This window comes from Bombus flavifrons, chromosome 13 (genome assembly GCF_040668555.2).
Source record: "Bombus flavifrons isolate JBK064 chromosome 13, iyBomFlav1_principal, whole genome shotgun sequence".
Taxonomy (NCBI): Eukaryota; Metazoa; Arthropoda; class Insecta; order Hymenoptera; family Apidae; genus Bombus; species Bombus flavifrons.
The window spans coordinates 4,210,458-4,227,834 of NC_138454.1; the positions used below are offsets into that span (position 1 = coordinate 4,210,458).

Below are 17,377 nucleotides of genomic sequence, written 5' to 3' on the forward strand. Positions count from 1 at the left end.
GTGTGAAGTAGGAGATGAGATCTCTCGCTGTGCATATGCACATTTCTCGCATCCAACCAAAAACATCGGAGTGTGCGTATAGTTCCGCTGTTTAACCGCTAGAGGCAGTAATTCGTGAAGCGTAATTTGATTGAATTTCTTCCATGCTCATTGGCAATCTCTCTACTCATCTCTGGTTCCAAATCAGCTGATGATTCTTTTAGTTTATGCTTTAGTTGCCGGGCGGGTCGTAAGACAGCAGCACACAATTGTCATCACGTGAGGTCACAATGGTTTCTGATATAGTTCCGACGACTGAGTGATTAGAACAGCGAATGTTTTAAATTTCTAGAGAAATTCAAGCATCTACCGTGTTTTTTCAAGTAAAGGTACAAATTGAAATATCTGGGGTAAGTAGAAGCAATTTGTTTCGTGTTTAAAATAAATCAATGATCGATAAATTATGATTAAATAGAAAGTGCTTTTAACCCATGTTTTACGATTAAGAAGAAATTGAAGATTATTGTCAAATATAATATTAAGATTGTGATACTTGTTTTTGAGCCACTCAATGCAATATATTGTGTGTTCATTATATTGATTGATATTAAGTTTCCAGATTGTTCGAAATTTAATGTACGACGTATTTTTTATGAAAACGATCAGATCTATTGTATTATCGATTTTATACTGGTTTAATAGTGGACGCCATTAAGTCATCTCAATGCTCGACTTTGCACTAAACATTTTGTATAGTCCTATCAATTTAAGACCATCTCTTTTGTAATTTTATGAACACTTGTCATTTCCATATATTGATCGTTCTGTAAGTTCGGCGCGCCATTCTTGCACTTAGTATATGTCACGTGGAAAGCGCGCCTAATTACATAATATAATACCACAGTGAAAGAAATATGTTGTGCCACACCCCCTTTTTTTATTTCATTTTTCAAAGCTTTGCAAATGTTTCAATTGTTTAGAATTCTGAATTTTGCACCACCATTTACTTATACACGAATAAGTAACGAATCCATGGACGATACTCGTAGAATTATAATGTTAATTTGATAGATTAGTTACGTTTGATAGACAAACAGGTGATTGTTGACAAAATTATTTTTTTCTACAGCCAATTCTCAACTCAAAAATGTATTTATCATAGATAAATTATACAATTATTTTAATACAAAATACCACTCTAATATTTCTATAGAGATTTGAATAAATATATAGAAAATTATTTGATGTTTATATGTTCGAGAAATGTTAAAAGATTGAATAAAATTTGCTATACAAAATATAATGCAAATAAATAGGTATATAACACTATAAAATATGACAATTTACGTGAATGAAGTACATAATATTTCTACAATACAAATTTTCAGATATACTAAGTCATCTACATTGGAACATTGTCCAAAATGACAGAATATTGGTTAATATCCGCACCTGGAGATAAAACATGTCAGCAGACATGGGAAACCATGAACAATTTGACATCAAAACAACATTCTTTATCAGTCAACTACAAATTTCATATCCCAGATTTAAAGGTGGGAACATTGGACCAATTGGTTGGCTTATCAGATGATCTAGGAAAACTTGATGCTTATGTTGAACAAGTAACACGCAAAGTGGCAACATACCTAGGAGAAGTTTTAGAAGATCAGAGAGACAAGCTACATGAAAATCTTTTGGCTAACAATAGTGAGTACAAATATTGGTGTGTTTATGTTTTTAAAATTTGCTCTATAATTTAAATTTATATATAATCTATTCTTTGATATAAGAGAACAGATTATTGAAAAAGTCAAGGATTCAAAATTATCAACTTTCTATCCAATGTTGCTTCAAATAGAATGCTTCAATATTAAAGATTTGTCAAAATATTGGTATTATATTATTATATCATGTATTTTATCTTTTTGGATCCTTACAAACAGGTATCGATCGATTTTTTGTGTATGATGTTTTAACAATAAAATAATATTGGTTGGCAAAGACATCAATGAATACTATACACAACACAAAACATGCACACAACTTAGAATTTTTCTTTAACAATGATCTTAAACATGTATCAGTTGATTTTCTAAAAATTTTAATTTATTCATTGATAATAATAATAATAGCACGATTAGAGTCTTTGATCCTTCTCCTCAGTACCCTACATTAATAGATTGATTGATGGAAACAAAATTTTGTCTGTATACGCTAATAATCAAATAACAACAATATTATTTTTTTACAAATTGTCTTAATAGACATGTTTTTTTATTGAGGATAATATGCAGGCAAAATACTTGTGACTATAGCACATAGTAATTAACATTCTTAAATATGATATGTACCATACATCTTTTTTATTAAACTTTTCAACATCTAGTTGGAAGAATCTGTATTATAAAAGGTTTTCCTGTAATATATTAAAATGTCTGTTTGAATGTAAAATATTCTAAATTCTATATAATAAATAAACAATCAAGTAATTTGAACAATTATCCTTGAAAGAAAAACATTAAAAATTATATGCATATTTATTTTTATGAGTAACATAGTCTATGTCAATCTGTTATAGTCAGTATGATTATTACTTAAGTGCATAAAATCAGTGTTTCTTTTCTTTACCTTCTTCAATTTTTTATTTTATTAAGAAATTAAGAATTTTAGTTAATGTGCAAGATATGATGGTACACATCATATTTTGGCATATGATTTACATATCTGTAGAATGCTTATTACTATAATTGGATTAGAATTCATTTATTTTATTATTTATAACAAATATTTTCTCATATTTATGGTGTTGCTTGGCTTGCTTTGTTTAATTTGGACCACATTAACCCTATTTCCCTACCTTATTATTTTATTAACAAATGCTCATACATGTGCACCATCAAAGATGTATAAAGCTACAAAAAATTTTAATACACAAACATACAGTATCATCATATATTGAAATATATGTAGAAGAAATATTTCAAATATACAATGATTTAGAGATATAGACCACATTTTTTATTAAAAATTTACAAAGGACGCAAGGAGTTGCTTGGGTTACTGTGGTCACCAAGCTCGAATTAGTTATTACAAGGATTCTTTTCCTTTTTTCTTCAGTTATTTTATACCCTTGGCATTATTAATCATTTGCAATTTAAGTTGACATTATTGCATATAATTTGCTCATTTTGTCTTCAGTTCCTTTATTCATTTTGATTATGTCTTGTTTACCTTTTGTTTTCGTTTTTTCTTTCTTTCATTCTTTTGTTGCTTTTGCCATTTCGGAGTATTTAACGGAAATCTTCCTTTAAGATCTAGATGGTACTTTATTTGCAAAATGTAGTAACGAAAAAAATAGGAAACAACAAAGTTTTAGCAAGTATAGTAATCTTATTAATAACTGAATATTGTAATCATGAGGTGCATAGTTTTTATAAATACAATTATTTAAATATAGATCTAACTTACTATTTTTTTAGTAAAAACTGCATATCTCACTAATTTCTTTTGTTACAAATGTAAACGCGATGCTCTTAATATGTATACTCACTAGTGAAATAATAAAAATTAACATTCATTTATGATGTGTAAAACTATCCATTTATTAAAGTCGTATTTCCGTGATTAAATTTTTAGTGAAATAGAGAGGTTGTCTATGCGCTAAATACTCCGTGACTTCTTTTTTCTTTTTTTTGAGTTATTTTGATTGAGTTTCGACAGCATTGTCGTTAGGCATTTGCGTAGGACGCAATAATAGTTGAACGAGACGTAAGAAAAATCGCGCGGAGATTGGGACTGGGCTGTAATGGATAGGTCAAACGTCAGTGGATGGGGAGAGCTCGAGCCCCGAAGGGGGTCCGGACACCCCGCCAAACACCCCCGTCACCCCATCACACAAGTCTTCAAAGGAGCATCACAAGCAGTGGAAGGAATCGGAGAAATGTGAACCAGAACCAGCCGCCTGTTTAGGTCAGCATCATCACCAGCGTCATCATCATCACGAGCATCATCATAGTCATAAACATCACAATCATCCTTCTGAAACCGAAAAGAAATCATCATATAGTCCTCAAGGCATCTGTGATGTCAGATCATCAAATGATCCTTTATCAGCATATTCATGCTACCATGCGCATTGGTGCGCTGCTTCTACCTCTTCCACACCTATTCCTAGTCCTACTCCCACGAGTCCGAGTCTTTCCCTTTCATCAAACTGTAGCAGTGAAGGAGAGACCAGATGGCAGTCGGCGACACGTCATCGGACTACTGAGAAAGCAGATCGATCTACCTCCAATCGCAAATCGCTCGGCAATGACGACGACGAAGACGATGCGGACCAAAACAACGACCAAGACCAAGACCAAGACCATAGCGGCAATTTGCCCAATCCAGGTACCCGTCCTATCACCGCCAGGTCAACCCGTCGAACCTTTTCTCCCAACATAGCTGCGAGACTTGTTCAAACCTACTTTCCTGTGCACCTCGTGATTCGCCCGTTTAGCGACCGATTCTTGTCTTGTCTTATCTCCTTTGGAGGTAGATATAGGAGAGAAAGAAAGTGAGAGAGAGAGAGAAAGAAAGAGAGAGAGGTTGTCATTTCATAGTATTGAAAGTTTTGAAACAATGATCTTCGCATGCAGCTTTTGCTTAGAGGAAAAAGAACAAGAATAATTGAAACTCACGTTGTTTCAGTTTTTCCCAGTCACTATATATTGAAAGCGTCTTTATGATCCTAGTGCGCATTTCCTTCAGTGTCAATTCTGCACAACTCTGCACTACATATATGCAATGTTTGTAATGCTAAAATATTTTATGCCAAATCTTGCCTCCAATGTAATAAATTATTTCAAATCTTCTTAAATGTTAATGTGCTATGTCAAATGAGAAAGCATTGCTTATTACATATTTTATTTTTTATTTTTTGTCACTGTAATAAATTTTCTACACTCTGTTATAATTGAATTTGCATTATTCGAAAGACATAATTTTCTTTGTATTAGTGACTAAATATATGTTACATATTTGTATATACTTTGACAATTTAAGGAAAGAAAAAAGAAAAAAAGAAAGAATATTAAAGCACATTATAAAAGTCATGACAATCTCTCTCGAATGCTTACAGCATACACCAAGTGAGACAGTACCAAAAGGAAAAAGATACTTGGCTTAGATTACTTAGCTTGTGATTCAAAATACAGAAGCCTAGTATATCAAATATTTTGTGTTGTACCACAGTAATTTCCTCGGTGATATTTCTACAATATTTCTTGTGCACGCAGGAATTAAAAAATTGGAAGATAACAAAGACAGCTGCCCATGTTCTAGCACATTTTAATTGCAGCAAATGTGCGTACATTCTTAAAGTTTATTTTTCGGGAAATGCTCTAGTTTGTTTTAAGTTCTTAGCTAGTTCTTTTTCACTCCTGCGTCCTAGTGGTGAACAAGTACAAAACACATTAAGGGACTATCTAATTTTGTGTTAAAATTCATTTTTAATGATATGAGAGTGTTCTATTTGATTAATATTTTTTAGAAATCATTCAATCAATTGTTCCAGGTGCTGTGGACGAATGAATGAACACATAGTATATTACCTCAATCATTATCAACCTTATTTTTCTTACATTTTAACTGCTTCTTTTTTATAACTTCTTTACTTCATGTTCTTTTATACCATACTTTGTTTCAATTTTCCTATGTATAACATTTTTTATGTATTATTTTTAAAAGATACATGTTTAAATAAATACTAAATTTACTAGAGATTACTCATATACAAAAAAAAAAGGAAAGTTACAATGTGTTAGTATAATAAGTTGGTCTGATGTAATTATTTTGTCATTACATTAAGTTACTTAAATAATTTATATATACCATTATTAAAGTTAAAATTTATGATTGTGAATCAGAAAATCTTGTGGATTTAAAATTCATGTTATAAATACAGACTAAAGTATGGTTTAAGAACAATTATAAGAAGTATGCTATATTTAAAACACAGTTACACAATCTTAGTAATAACTTTATTTCTTTCAATACATTTTTTAGCATTTTCCTATACCTAGCTTTTACATGCTTTCAAACCATTACTTTCTATAATTTTCATAGAAAGACTATTGCACAAACTATAATACATGTACTCATATGTATTATGGACGTTAGCACAGACTACAGATGACACACAATTAACAAAAGTTTTAAAACACTTATCGATCGGTACATGGACTTACAACATACTGTTTCGCATGATAAGATAAATTTTAATGACAGTATGGTGCTCAGTACCCTTCAACACTACAAGTTATCCATATCACAGAGAACATCCTACTGATCAACTTTTATAAAATACTTCATGAACAGTTGGCATGAAATGCTTAAATATCTTAGTTTAGCCGTATACTATGTCTATGTTACTATTGTTCATGCTACACCATTTAGGTCTCTAATATACACAAATCGAACATGATATCTTGAAAATAATAATTAAAAGATACAAACTATTTATATAGCATCAATGATCATCATATTTCAGTAGTTTTCACTGCATTCATACTCTAATGAAACAAGTGTACATGCGTATGCGTGCATGCGTGCGTGTGTGCTTATTCATAAAAAATTATCCATTGACAGTTTCATGAAAGGACATGATAACATAGTTCAAAATCCATCAGTAGTTACAGAGTTATCATAAATTTTGTTTGAATGAATATTTTGTCAAAAAGTTTCTTTTTATTGATAATAAAAAAGAAATTGCAGTGAAACAAATCTTATAACATTGAATTAAAGGGACTAGCTGGAACTACTTAATTCTGAAACTTCACGATTCATTCAAACGTGATTTACGAGTAATTCTTTTTCATTACAGATATATAAATTAATTAATTTGAGCTAATGTCTACTTAAAAATGTTATGTATTAAAAAGAAAGATCAAGTTTACTTAAATAAAATGAATTTTACAATAAGAAAGAATTGATAACATAAAATGCTTCTATACATTAATGTTTGCATGCTGTATTTTTGTTAATGTCTCGCTTATTCTTGTAACGCTAATAATAAGTAAGGAGCGTACTAGAATCAAAAAATGAGTTTAGTAGAAACAGTCTTTCTCTGTTATCTTATTATTATCAATACTCTCCTTATCACAGAGTCAATCTACAAAATTATTTTAATTGTGGTTCAGCTAAAATTAATTTAATTAGATATGTACTCATATGCATAATTTTATTGTACACATGCAGACTTATAATTTTCTTTTCTTTTTTTTAACTAGCATAAAAGAAACATAATGTAAGTAGAAGTAATATTATTTTCTTTAAAGAGAAGTTTAGAATTTTTTATCACTTTTCTTATGAACATAAAAATATAATAAAAATGTGTGAAAAAATATGTAAAAATGAAAAATATAAATATTATAGTTGATAAAATTAGATGTTACAGATATATTTCTGCATTTGTACAATATATCTACAATTCAACAGAGCTTTATCATTTCCAGCTTATAAACTTTATCAAATCATTAAAAATATATTCAGTGTTCCATTTATAAACACACTTGAGCATTAATTATACTACATGTAATTTAAACATTGCATGTTACTTATGATTCCACATTTTCAAAATTGTACCAAGCTCTGTTTGAATATTTATATAGAAAATGAAGATGGTTATCTCACAGAACAATTACACTAACATTTTAAATTTACTAGGTGATCTACCGTCATATATAACTCGATTCCAGTGGGATATGGCAAAGTATCCTATCAAGCAATCATTGAGAAATATTGCTGACATTATCAGTAAACAAGTGGGTCAAATTGATGCTGATCTTAAAACTAAATCTACAACATATAATAATTTGAAAGGAAGTTTACAAAATCTTGAAAAGAAGCAAACGTAAGTTACAACTTTTTATTACCCAACATTTCATATATGTAAATTATTATTGATTTTATTTAAGATTTTTATATCTTGAAAGTTATTTAAGGAAGATAATTGTTATTATATAGAGGAAGCTTATTAACAAGAAATTTGGCAGATTTAGTGAAGAAGGAACACTTTATCTTGGATAGCGAATATTTAACTACTTTGCTTGTAATCGTCCCAAGGTAACTTACTTAACAAATTTTGTAATTGCTGCTATTTCTTTAGATGATACAACATTTTTTCTATGAAATGTTTAGAGCAAATTTCCAGGAGTGGCATAGTGGATATGAAAAGTTAACAAAAATGATAGTACCACGTACCACACAACTCATCGCTCAAGATGTTGAGTATGGATTATTTACTGTTACTTTGTTCAAAAAAGTTATCGATGAATTTAAATTACACGCACGTGAAAAGAAGTTCATTGTTCGTGATTTTACATATAATGAAGAGGAATTAGCAGCAGGTACCTAATATCTTGTTACAAACTTCTATTTCTATTTATAACAAATACTTTCTTTTTATTTACATACAAATTAGTTTATACAATTTTTAGTTTTATAGTAGAAACATTAATATTATTTACAATTATGAAATTTATTAAAATATGTTATAGGAAAAAATGAGATAACAAAATTGGTAACAGATAAAAAGAAACAATTTGGGCCTCTTGTACGTTGGTTAAAAGTTAACTTTAGTGAGTGTTTTTGTGCATGGATTCATGTTAAAGCTTTGCGCGTATTTGTAGAATCTGTCCTAAGGTAAATAATCATTTGATATTACAAAGCTTACATATAATCATATATCGATTAAATTATGACTTATTAGGTATGGACTACCTGTAAATTTTCAAGCGATATTATTGCATCCTCACAAAAAATGTGCGAGGCGTTTACGTGATGTTCTGAACCAGCATTACGCTCATTTAGATTCCTCTGCTACAACATCGTCTGGTGCACAAGGAAATCAAGATGTAAGTTGTAACGTTTTAATAATAGATTATTTTAAAGGAATTTACTTTGATTTCTTTATAAAAATTCTGTCATGTATTACCTAATATCTTTTTCCTATTTGTATGTTCAAACAGAGCGTGGATATACCAGGGTTAGGTTTTGGCCAAAATGACTATTTTCCTTATGTGTATTATAAAATCAACGTAGATATGGTTGACAATAAGGTCTAATTATTGAAGTGATGAGTCTATTTTCTTATATTTTAAATATCCTTTCATTTACATAAAACATACTTCCATATCTCCAGGTACTTAAAGCAGGTGCGTACAAAGTAGTTTATATGAACTATGATCATTTCTGTTTACATGAACTACGATATATTGCATTTTTTAAAACTTTGCTACGATCTTGATTTTCAATGCAAATGTAATTATTATTGATTCACTTCCAGGAGTATATCAAATATTTACTCAAAACTGATATTTTTATAGTACATCAAAATGCCTGGAGAGATGTATGTACTTTGATATTAGCTTAATATAAACTATGCATAATAGAATGCACAATCATTTGTATAAATTTTAGCAGACGAATTTGAATACATCTTTCAAATTTTTTTTTCTTTTTTTAAACAGGCTATATTTGATTGAACAAAAGACATTAGTACAAATGAGACTCATAATATGATTATATACTTTAAATTTGCAGTTTTAAAAAAAGTTGAATATATTAAAGATTAACAACCATAATAATCACATTCTGCGTAAAATGCCTGTATAAATGTACCAAAATTCTCACAATTAAATATAGCACAACCTATTTTATATAGTACTACATGAAGAGCAAAAAATATATTGTGCCAGAATAGAAATTCTGCAATGTAGAATTGTATTATGTTATGTATTGCTTATAAAATTAAGACCATTGTGAATATTGTTATAAAGAAGAAAGTGCATCTTGTTACAAGAACATATGTCATAATATCTGTTTTGATTCAAATGCTTTTACCATGTTCATTCAATAGGTCTTCATAATGCATATTGTATTATGCGACAACTAGTAAAATAAGTGTTATTGAAGTGTTAAGATACTGTAAATTTATTTCACTAATATTAAAAACTAATGTTTTAACAATGCAGAGTGTACCAGATACTTGCTAATGTATCAATGTTACTTATTAAAAACTATAAAACTGCAAAACATTAGTGGAACTCTTGAAGTATTATTATTAACATTATCTTTCAAGTTTTAATGATATATAAAGCTTTCCATTTTATAATAAATACAATTGAAGTATTAAATATTGATTTGAAGGCTGCACAAAAATGAAAAGTAATATACGGAATCGCTATGGTGCATGTTGTTTAAACAGGTTGTATTATAAATACTTTATGTATAGAAACTATGCTTTGCAATATTACTTTAAATATCGCTTAAATATTATTTTTTTCGAAATGGTATTTTTAATACAACGATGTAAATCGAATTGTATGTCTGAATGTATTCAATTTTATTCTATACATACGTTTGAGAAATAGAATGGTCTACAGATATAATATTTTTCCTGATTTAAGCAAACATATTTTAACCTATGGGGAGATAATTTAGTTTATAATTTCCGTTCGAATAATAATCATTAATTCATTAGTGTTTCGAAGCGCATTTGAATTTCAAACTGTAAATTATTATACAGTTGACGATAAAGTGTTAAAAAGTAAACGAAATTTTATCGTCATCGCTTAAATTTTATAAAAGAAAAGTTTTCCTATGCGTTAAATAATGAAAATGTTCTATGTATTAAAAACGTTATATGTATCATACTGATAATTCTGAAAATGTATTGTTTTATATACTCCAAAATCAATTACTATATTATATTAATAATATATAATTTTTAAATTCCAGTTGTAAAAACATTTCAGTCACAGTGATGACAATATTAGCTGAATCATAACTGTATGTTAAATCTATGAATAAATGAATTCTTGAATGGAGTATGTGATCAAGAAATTACTCTGTTACAATCTATGTACACATTAAATATAAAGTATCATTTAATCATCTCGCTCTCCCTCTCTCTTTCTTGTTGACTATTTAGATTAATTAATATTGGATAACAAATATCGCATTTTATTTTAATTATATTATTTATTAAAACGAACAATATGTATTCTTAAAACCTTTATAAGAAGTGTATAAATTTCAGTTTTTGTTATCAAACTTAACATAAATCTGAAATACGAAGTAGTACATTCTTACTGTCGCATTACAAATACACAAACTTATAAAGTATGAGAAGAAACATTACTACTCTGACATAATTCCTGGAAAAAGAAGAAAAATTTAGTTTTATTTTTCTGTAATATAGAATTATTTATATTTTCTTTGCTACTTAAGTACTTTATGATAATTACATGTAAAGCATTAATTTCCTTGTCCCAATTTTTTTCACCAATATGTTTAACTGCCTTTGTAAGTAAATGTCTTATTTTACTAACATTTTGTTTAAATACTTTTATTACATCAGCTGCATGAACATTATCTTCACAATCTCTCCAGCAATCATAATCAGTTGCCATTGCTACAGCTGCATATAGAAGTCCAGCTTCTTTTGCCAAATATACCTTTTTTAAAAATATATTTTATGTAAATTTACAAATTAGTACAAAGAAATTTGAGAAGAAATGTAGTACCTCTGGACATGTAGTCATATTAACTAAGTCTCCTCCCCATAAACGCATTGCATTACTTTCAGCTTTTGAGGAAAATCTTGGTCCTTCTATACTTACAATTGTTCCTCCTTTTCTTATGTCATACCCTAATTCTTTACCAACTTCAAACAATATTTGAGATGTAGTTGGATCAAAAGCTGGTTCCATTGGCATATGGCACACTCCTAAAATTTGATACTGTAATATTTATTTGGGTAGGATTGATACTATGTTATTAATATAATATTGAAATCTAGTTTACCAAAATATTTAGGTGAAGTACCATCATAAAAGGTAATACTTCTTTTTGTTGTCCTATCTAAGAAACTGTCTGGAACAACTAATTGTCCTCTACAAATAGTTTCCTGTAAAGAGCCACATGCTGTTGAAGCAAGTATATGAGTACATCCAGCTAAACGGAGAGCTTCAATGTTTGCACGATAATTTACTGCAGTGGGACTTGTTGTATGACCTGGTCCATGTCTATATGCATTTAATTATGTAAAATTTTCTGCTTTAAACTTTTACTCCAAAAAAAAGAAAGTATTTAAAACATAAAGGAATGTATGATATAAAAAGATTCATTTTTGAAAGCACAAATGTTACCTTGATAATAATACCACGTCTACACCATTAAGATCTCCATGGTAAAGATCGCTAGATGGAAATCCAAACTCATTTTCAGCCTTTCCTCGCGTAATTATAGTTTGACAATTTAATATTTGATTTTGAGGGTCATCTAAACCTGAACCACCGATTATTCCAACCTAAAAGTTTGTAGAGATACAATAGCATTCAACTTAAAAAATAAAAGCCACCTGTTTGTCACGTGACAGTTTCAGAACATGAAATTGTTTATACAATTAAACTATATATTTTATTAACTATACAAATATTTACAAATATAATAATGCAAATATATAAACGATTTAAAAAAGATATAGATAATTTATTTGCCGAACATAGTATCACTATAAATTAATTAAATATAATTTTTCAAATTTTTTAATACGAATAATCTTACCTTCACTTTACACTTGGTCATTTTTAACTTTATTCGATGTTATCTAAAAGTTTTTGATATATACCGAATTTAAGTTACTGCTTTAAAGAATTACAAACGAAGTATGGAGAAAGCTCAACATTAAATGTATTTTTATATCACTGATAAGATCCTTGACCCTTACTATTTTCGAATCATTTTCAATGTTATCGATTCAGCACTTACTAGAGGTATGCGGGTACGCGTGTGTTTGAGATTGGAATGGATTGAAAGACGTTTGGGAGGGATCGGGCGGAATCTATTTCCAAAAGTTTCGAAATCCCGAAACTGAATTCGGTTATCAGCATAAACCATTGACATATATTCTATGGATACAAGGTCCCGTGAAACCGCATAAAGCAATTTGATCGCTGTCATAATGTGGTTTTGGTATGTAATACCATTATCGGTTGATCGGTATACTTCACTTTTCTGTGCTCTTCTTTACCCTTGCAACAGGTCATGACTTCGTGACCATTATGTAGTGACACTGACGAGGTACATAGGTACCCTGATCGCCCATGTCATTTCATGTCACATGCGACGTTATCGATCCAGTAAAGTAGTAGTTAGGATTGAAACTAAGTTTTTGTTATAAAATTACAAGATATAGAATAAGACAGCTAGCAAAGGAAATATAGAATTCTATACTTTTGTAAATGATCAGAACAATGATTTCATGCATAATCTATTATATTCCTAACATTTTTCCACGCATCTCCACCTGTTTCCGCCTGGTCAAATTGAAAATCGCTTTACAATAATTTAGATATGTGAATGGGACTTTATCTGAATCTCTTCATCAACTGCGATACTTACTGTTTTGGGTGAACTGAGATGAGAGACATTTAAAGTTAAATATGTGTCAATAAAATATTAAAATGTCAGTAGATGACGTCACAAATGTGGTATCTTTCCTATATCTCGTAGGTGATATAATCACTAACGAGTTGTCTATGATAATTTCTATGTTCGCTATAGGAAATTGCAGAGGGCGTAAGAAACACTCTGATTTTTTGGCAGGTTGGTATTTCATAACCTGAGACACAATATTCCATTTAATGTCATGTTTATCCTGTTCTTAGTAGAGAGGAAATCTTCTCTGTTCTTAGTCCATGCTGTATACTCGTCTGTTGTCAATGATAGTGACGAAATGATGAATGCTGTGAGGGCGAAGAAGAGTATAGAAGAATGAAGTATACCAATCAACCGGTAGTGGCGCTATATACTAAAGTCAATATGGCCGCGATCAAATTGCTTCACGCGGCTTCACGGAATCTCGTATCCATAGAATATATGCCAGTCGCTCATGCTGATATCCGAATCCAGTTTCGGGATTCCGAACTATACGAGTATGTCGAGAGTCCATCTGAACTTCTTCCGGTTCGTTTCGAATAAGCCTTGTAAAGAATGAAATGTGGAGTGTGCGTCGTAATAGGAGTGGATGCATGCTCGAATTAACATTTAAATTTTCAAGTTGTCATTAAAAATTTAGACATATTTAAATATGATTACATAATATATTACTTAATTAAAAGAAATTTTATTGAGTCAATAAAAAAAGATTTTCTTTGATAATTCATATTCAAGCAGTATCAATCGTTTCATACACGGGCAGCTTAATAAAAATAAAAAATAGAAAAAATATTAAATTTCAAAGTTCTCCCGCATTTTCTAAACGTTTAATTACTTTCTTATATTCTTCTTCTAAACTTTTGTATTCTTGGTCAAGAGTTTGTATACGTTGCTCCAATGTAGGTAGAGTGATGTTCGTACGTTTATCAATGTTTTTCAACGCACATTCTAATTTTAACAAATCATTTTGTTCGCGTTTGTATGGAATATTCAATCTCCTTTTTACATCTAATCTATATCTACGATATTCTTGCTCGTTTGCTAAATCTGTTGCCCGTAATCTTAAAATTTCGTATACTCTGCGAGCTTGTTTCTAAAAATGAAAATTAATATTTTAATCTAAAAATATCTCTTATAGTGAAAAAAATATAAAACATACGTTATTAATCTTGAGTTTTTCTTTAGCCTCTTCACCCATCGTTTTACTAAAACCTTGAAGTAGACATTCTGGTGAAAAACTAGATAATTTACTGCAATTCATTGCATCCACATAATCTCTTAACCGTTGAAACGTCGCGGAAGGGTTCTCAACTACAACAATGATGACAATGCCTTACCAAAATGAACTAGATTTACTGAAATAAAAGTATTTAATGAGGCCTCACTTTTGTTTTATTCTTTTCAAATACAAATTTGGATTTTTAATGATTATGTGTTTCTATGTTTTCATTTACCTGTTATGTCTTTGACTTGATTTCTTCCAGTATACTCGCAGTAAATAGCGTGTAACAAACGTGTACCAAGACCTATATTTTGAAATGGTGGTAATATTAAAACTTGAGCTATACGAGGTCTAACATGATGTGGGTATGCATAGTATTGATATACAGTAGCAAAACCAGTAGTTGCATAATGAGCAGTACCATCTGCTGTTAGATATTTCTCAAACCTGTTCCACAAAAAGTGATCTATTTAAAAAAATAATTTGTCATGTAATCAATAAGCAGCATAAATTAAAATCATGATTAAACTTACATATTAAAATAATGCCACCGCTCATCATCAATGTCTATAAAATTGGCAGCATCTATGTACCATAATACAAATGTACGGAGACGTTGATGATATTCTTTAAAACCGTTATAAGTCATGTCTGCTTTATAAACTTCAAATTTTCTTGTACAATTTTTATCTATATTATTTATAAATTTTGATTAATTATTTAGATTATTTATGATATAAAAAAAGAATATATAGTATTGCAAGACATTACCACTGATAGAAAATGAATGTAGCAGTTCACCATGAGGTTTAAATATATCATCTTTCTTTAAAGATTCAATAAATGCATCTATGTTGGTATGTATTTGTGGAGCTAACTTCTCAGCAATGTTAGGCAATACTTCGTCAGCTTCGACTCCCTCATAAAGTACTTTATTTATTTTTTCTTGATAACTCATACTTAAATATGTTTCTAAACAACCTGCTGAGTAATATAACTTTACTCTGAGATCCCGGTAACCAAATATAGATTCACTGATAAACAAAATTAATAATTAAAAAACGAACATAATAAATATATTTAATATAATCTATAATATTTATATAGATTTCTAATAATACATATTTCAATAACAAACCTATCTCCAAATACTTGATGGGACATTTCTGGTTTAAATGTATTTTGATCATTTTCTAAATCTTCAACAGAACGTACTAATTTAAATTCCAAAGCTTCATTACTGCTGACCACCAAATTCTTTAAACGTGCAGTAACTGGATCTTCCATATTATATTAATAATAAAATAGATAATACGAATTAATCTGTAAAAAGTAAAAAAATTAGAATTGTATTAGTGATAAATCTTTTACAAATAAAATTACAAGCAATGAGTAAAATTATTTTATTATTATAGATAAAATTATTTCACACAAATATTTTCATGGTTGTCCATGTTTAACTGAATTTGTTATATATATATATATATATATACACACACACACACACAAAAATATATGCATATACAAATTTGACCTTAACGAGTACCGCTAAATAACATTTATAGGTTATACAATATATATTTCGGAATTTAATAAATTAGCAGGTAAAATTTGTTTATCAGTGTAAAATAGAATAAATATAAAAATGTTATTTTCAGGTATAAAGTTAAATTAATGTTTATTAAATAATTTCTTAAGTTCGTATTTATTTGTAAATATTTTCCTGATTCTTTGATTTAAAAAATTACCAAATTATCAACATTACATGTAACATTATCACAACAATATACCTTTCTTCAATAATCGTGTGTAATTTATAGATATAGATCACTACTTTTTATTATTTTTCCTTAAACATAACTATAAAACAACTTCGCGCCAAAAATAAAGCGGTTATTTAAGATAGTTACAACCTCTTCGAAGATTAAGAATTGACTGAATTTTATGTTCCAAATTCTTGTAAGTCATTGGTTATTCTGACTGGGTACCTTATAGATTAGTATTCTTAAATACGAAAGCAAAATTTGATATCACATTAATATCAATCGATCTTAATTATGAATATTTTCAAAAAATATGTGAATTTATTTTTTATGAAAAAGATTAATATTTTATATTGTGTTGAATAAAAATCTATAAAATTAAATTCTACTTCATGAATTTAAATTAAATTCGGTTTCTTATACATCTTATCACCTATATAAAATAACAAATGAAATACATTGATTTCATATTTATGTTAAAACTTTTGTCTTGAACCTTAAAATGTTAATTTTTGAAATATGCTTATTAAGTACTTTAATTTAATATATTACTGGAATCTTCAATCAAAATTTTTTCTAATTGAAACAGAATTATTCTAATAATCAAAAATGTCTACAGGTGAGGTGAAAAAGATAGAAGAACCTTTAATATTTCATACGTATCCTTTGTGTAAAGTAAGGATTTAAATTATATTTTACAAGATTTAATATTATAATGAATATTAGGGCTTATTTGAAACCTTTTTAGTACAGTGATATGAAGGAAGAAATGAAGCAAGAAGCAATGGAAATATGCGTTACAGCTACGGAGAAATATACCGATAATCATGAACTAGCAGCTCGAAATATTAAAGATAATTTAGACAAAAGATTCGGTGGCCCATTTCATGTGGTTATTGGAGAATCGTATGCTTGTGCAGTTACG

The 17,377-nt window shown here is 29.0% G+C and overlaps 3 protein-coding genes and 1 long non-coding RNA gene across 7 annotated transcripts; 2 read left to right on the forward strand and 2 right to left on the reverse strand.

Annotated features, from left to right (window-relative positions):
* Window positions 1–214: 214 nt before the first annotated feature.
* On the forward strand, window positions 215–10,323 carry Vha44 (V-type proton ATPase subunit Vha44). Of its 4 annotated transcripts, XR_011174894.1 has the most exons (10): window positions 215–389; window positions 1,368–1,689; window positions 3,796–4,374; window positions 7,690–7,876; window positions 7,990–8,088; window positions 8,164–8,372; window positions 8,523–8,667; window positions 8,735–8,879; window positions 8,994–9,179; window positions 9,311–10,323. XR_011174894.1 is itself a non-coding variant. In XM_069126431.1 (9 exons), the coding sequence occupies exons 2-9, from the start codon at window positions 1,404–1,406 to the stop codon at window positions 9,087–9,089; spliced, it is 1,746 nt and encodes a 581-aa protein (XP_068982532.1). In that variant the 5' UTR covers window positions 215–389; window positions 1,368–1,403; the 3' UTR covers window positions 9,090–10,323. The 4 variants fall into 4 exon arrangements, 3 of the variants coding, with proteins under 3 accessions (XP_068982532.1, XP_068982535.1, XP_068982534.1); XM_069126431.1 differs by having other exon boundaries at window positions 8,994–10,323; XM_069126433.1 differs by lacking the exon at window positions 215–389 and adding an exon at window positions 843–1,076 and having other exon boundaries at window positions 8,994–10,323.
* Window positions 10,300–13,417, reverse strand: LOC138186499 (S-methyl-5'-thioadenosine phosphorylase). The gene is made up of 6 exons (XM_069126445.1): window positions 12,595–13,417; window positions 12,177–12,337; window positions 11,833–12,053; window positions 11,553–11,755; window positions 11,274–11,483; window positions 10,300–11,183 (listed from the first exon to the last, which is right to left on the reverse strand). The coding sequence occupies exons 1-6, from the start codon at window positions 12,613–12,615 to the stop codon at window positions 11,142–11,144; spliced, it is 858 nt and encodes a 285-aa protein (XP_068982546.1). The 5' UTR covers window positions 12,616–13,417; the 3' UTR covers window positions 10,300–11,141.
* A 184-nt stretch (window positions 13,418–13,601) lies between these two features.
* On the forward strand, window positions 13,602–17,270 carry LOC138186505 (uncharacterized). Its single transcript, XR_011174898.1, has 3 exons — window positions 13,602–13,995; window positions 17,072–17,127; window positions 17,201–17,270. It is a non-coding gene; the product is annotated as an uncharacterized LOC138186505 (long non-coding RNA).
* Window positions 14,074–16,639, reverse strand: Hat1 (histone acetyltransferase 1). Its single transcript, XM_069126440.1, has 7 exons — window positions 16,480–16,639; window positions 15,828–16,012; window positions 15,461–15,723; window positions 15,223–15,379; window positions 14,922–15,136; window positions 14,627–14,778; window positions 14,074–14,560 (listed from the first exon to the last, which is right to left on the reverse strand). The coding sequence occupies exons 2-7, from the start codon at window positions 15,974–15,976 to the stop codon at window positions 14,267–14,269; spliced, it is 1,230 nt and encodes a 409-aa protein (XP_068982541.1). The 5' UTR covers window positions 15,977–16,012; window positions 16,480–16,639; the 3' UTR covers window positions 14,074–14,266.
* Window positions 17,271–17,377: the final 107 nt, after the last annotated feature.

Coding starts and splice junctions, on each gene's coding strand:
- Vha44 (XM_069126431.1), top strand. CDS start 1,404: ATGACAGAATATTGGTTAATATCCGCACCTGGAGATAAAACATGTCAG. Junction 4,375..7,689: donor CGGCAATTTGCCCAATCCAG/GTACCCGTCCTA, acceptor TAAATTTACTAG/GTGATCTACCGTCATATATA. Junction 8,373..8,522: donor TGAAGAGGAATTAGCAGCAG/GTACCTAATATC, acceptor AATATGTTATAG/GAAAAAATGAGATAACAAAA.
- LOC138186499 (XM_069126445.1), bottom strand. CDS start 12,615: ATGACCAAGTGTAAAGTGAAG. Junction 12,054..12,176: donor GACGTGGTATTATTATCAAG/GTAACATTTGTG, acceptor AAATGCATATAG/ACATGGACCAGGTCATACAA. Junction 11,484..11,552: donor ATATGACTACATGTCCAGAG/GTACTACATTTC, acceptor TTTTTAAAAAAG/GTATATTTGGCAAAAGAAGC.
- Hat1 (XM_069126440.1), bottom strand. CDS start 15,976: ATGGAAGATCCAGTTACTGCACGTTTAAAGAATTTGGTGGTCAGCAGT. Junction 15,724..15,827: donor CATCAAGTATTTGGAGATAG/GTTTGTTATTGA, acceptor TTTGTTTATCAG/TGAATCTATATTTGGTTACC. Junction 15,380..15,460: donor ACATTCATTTTCTATCAGTG/GTAATGTCTTGC, acceptor TAAATAATATAG/ATAAAAATTGTACAAGAAAA.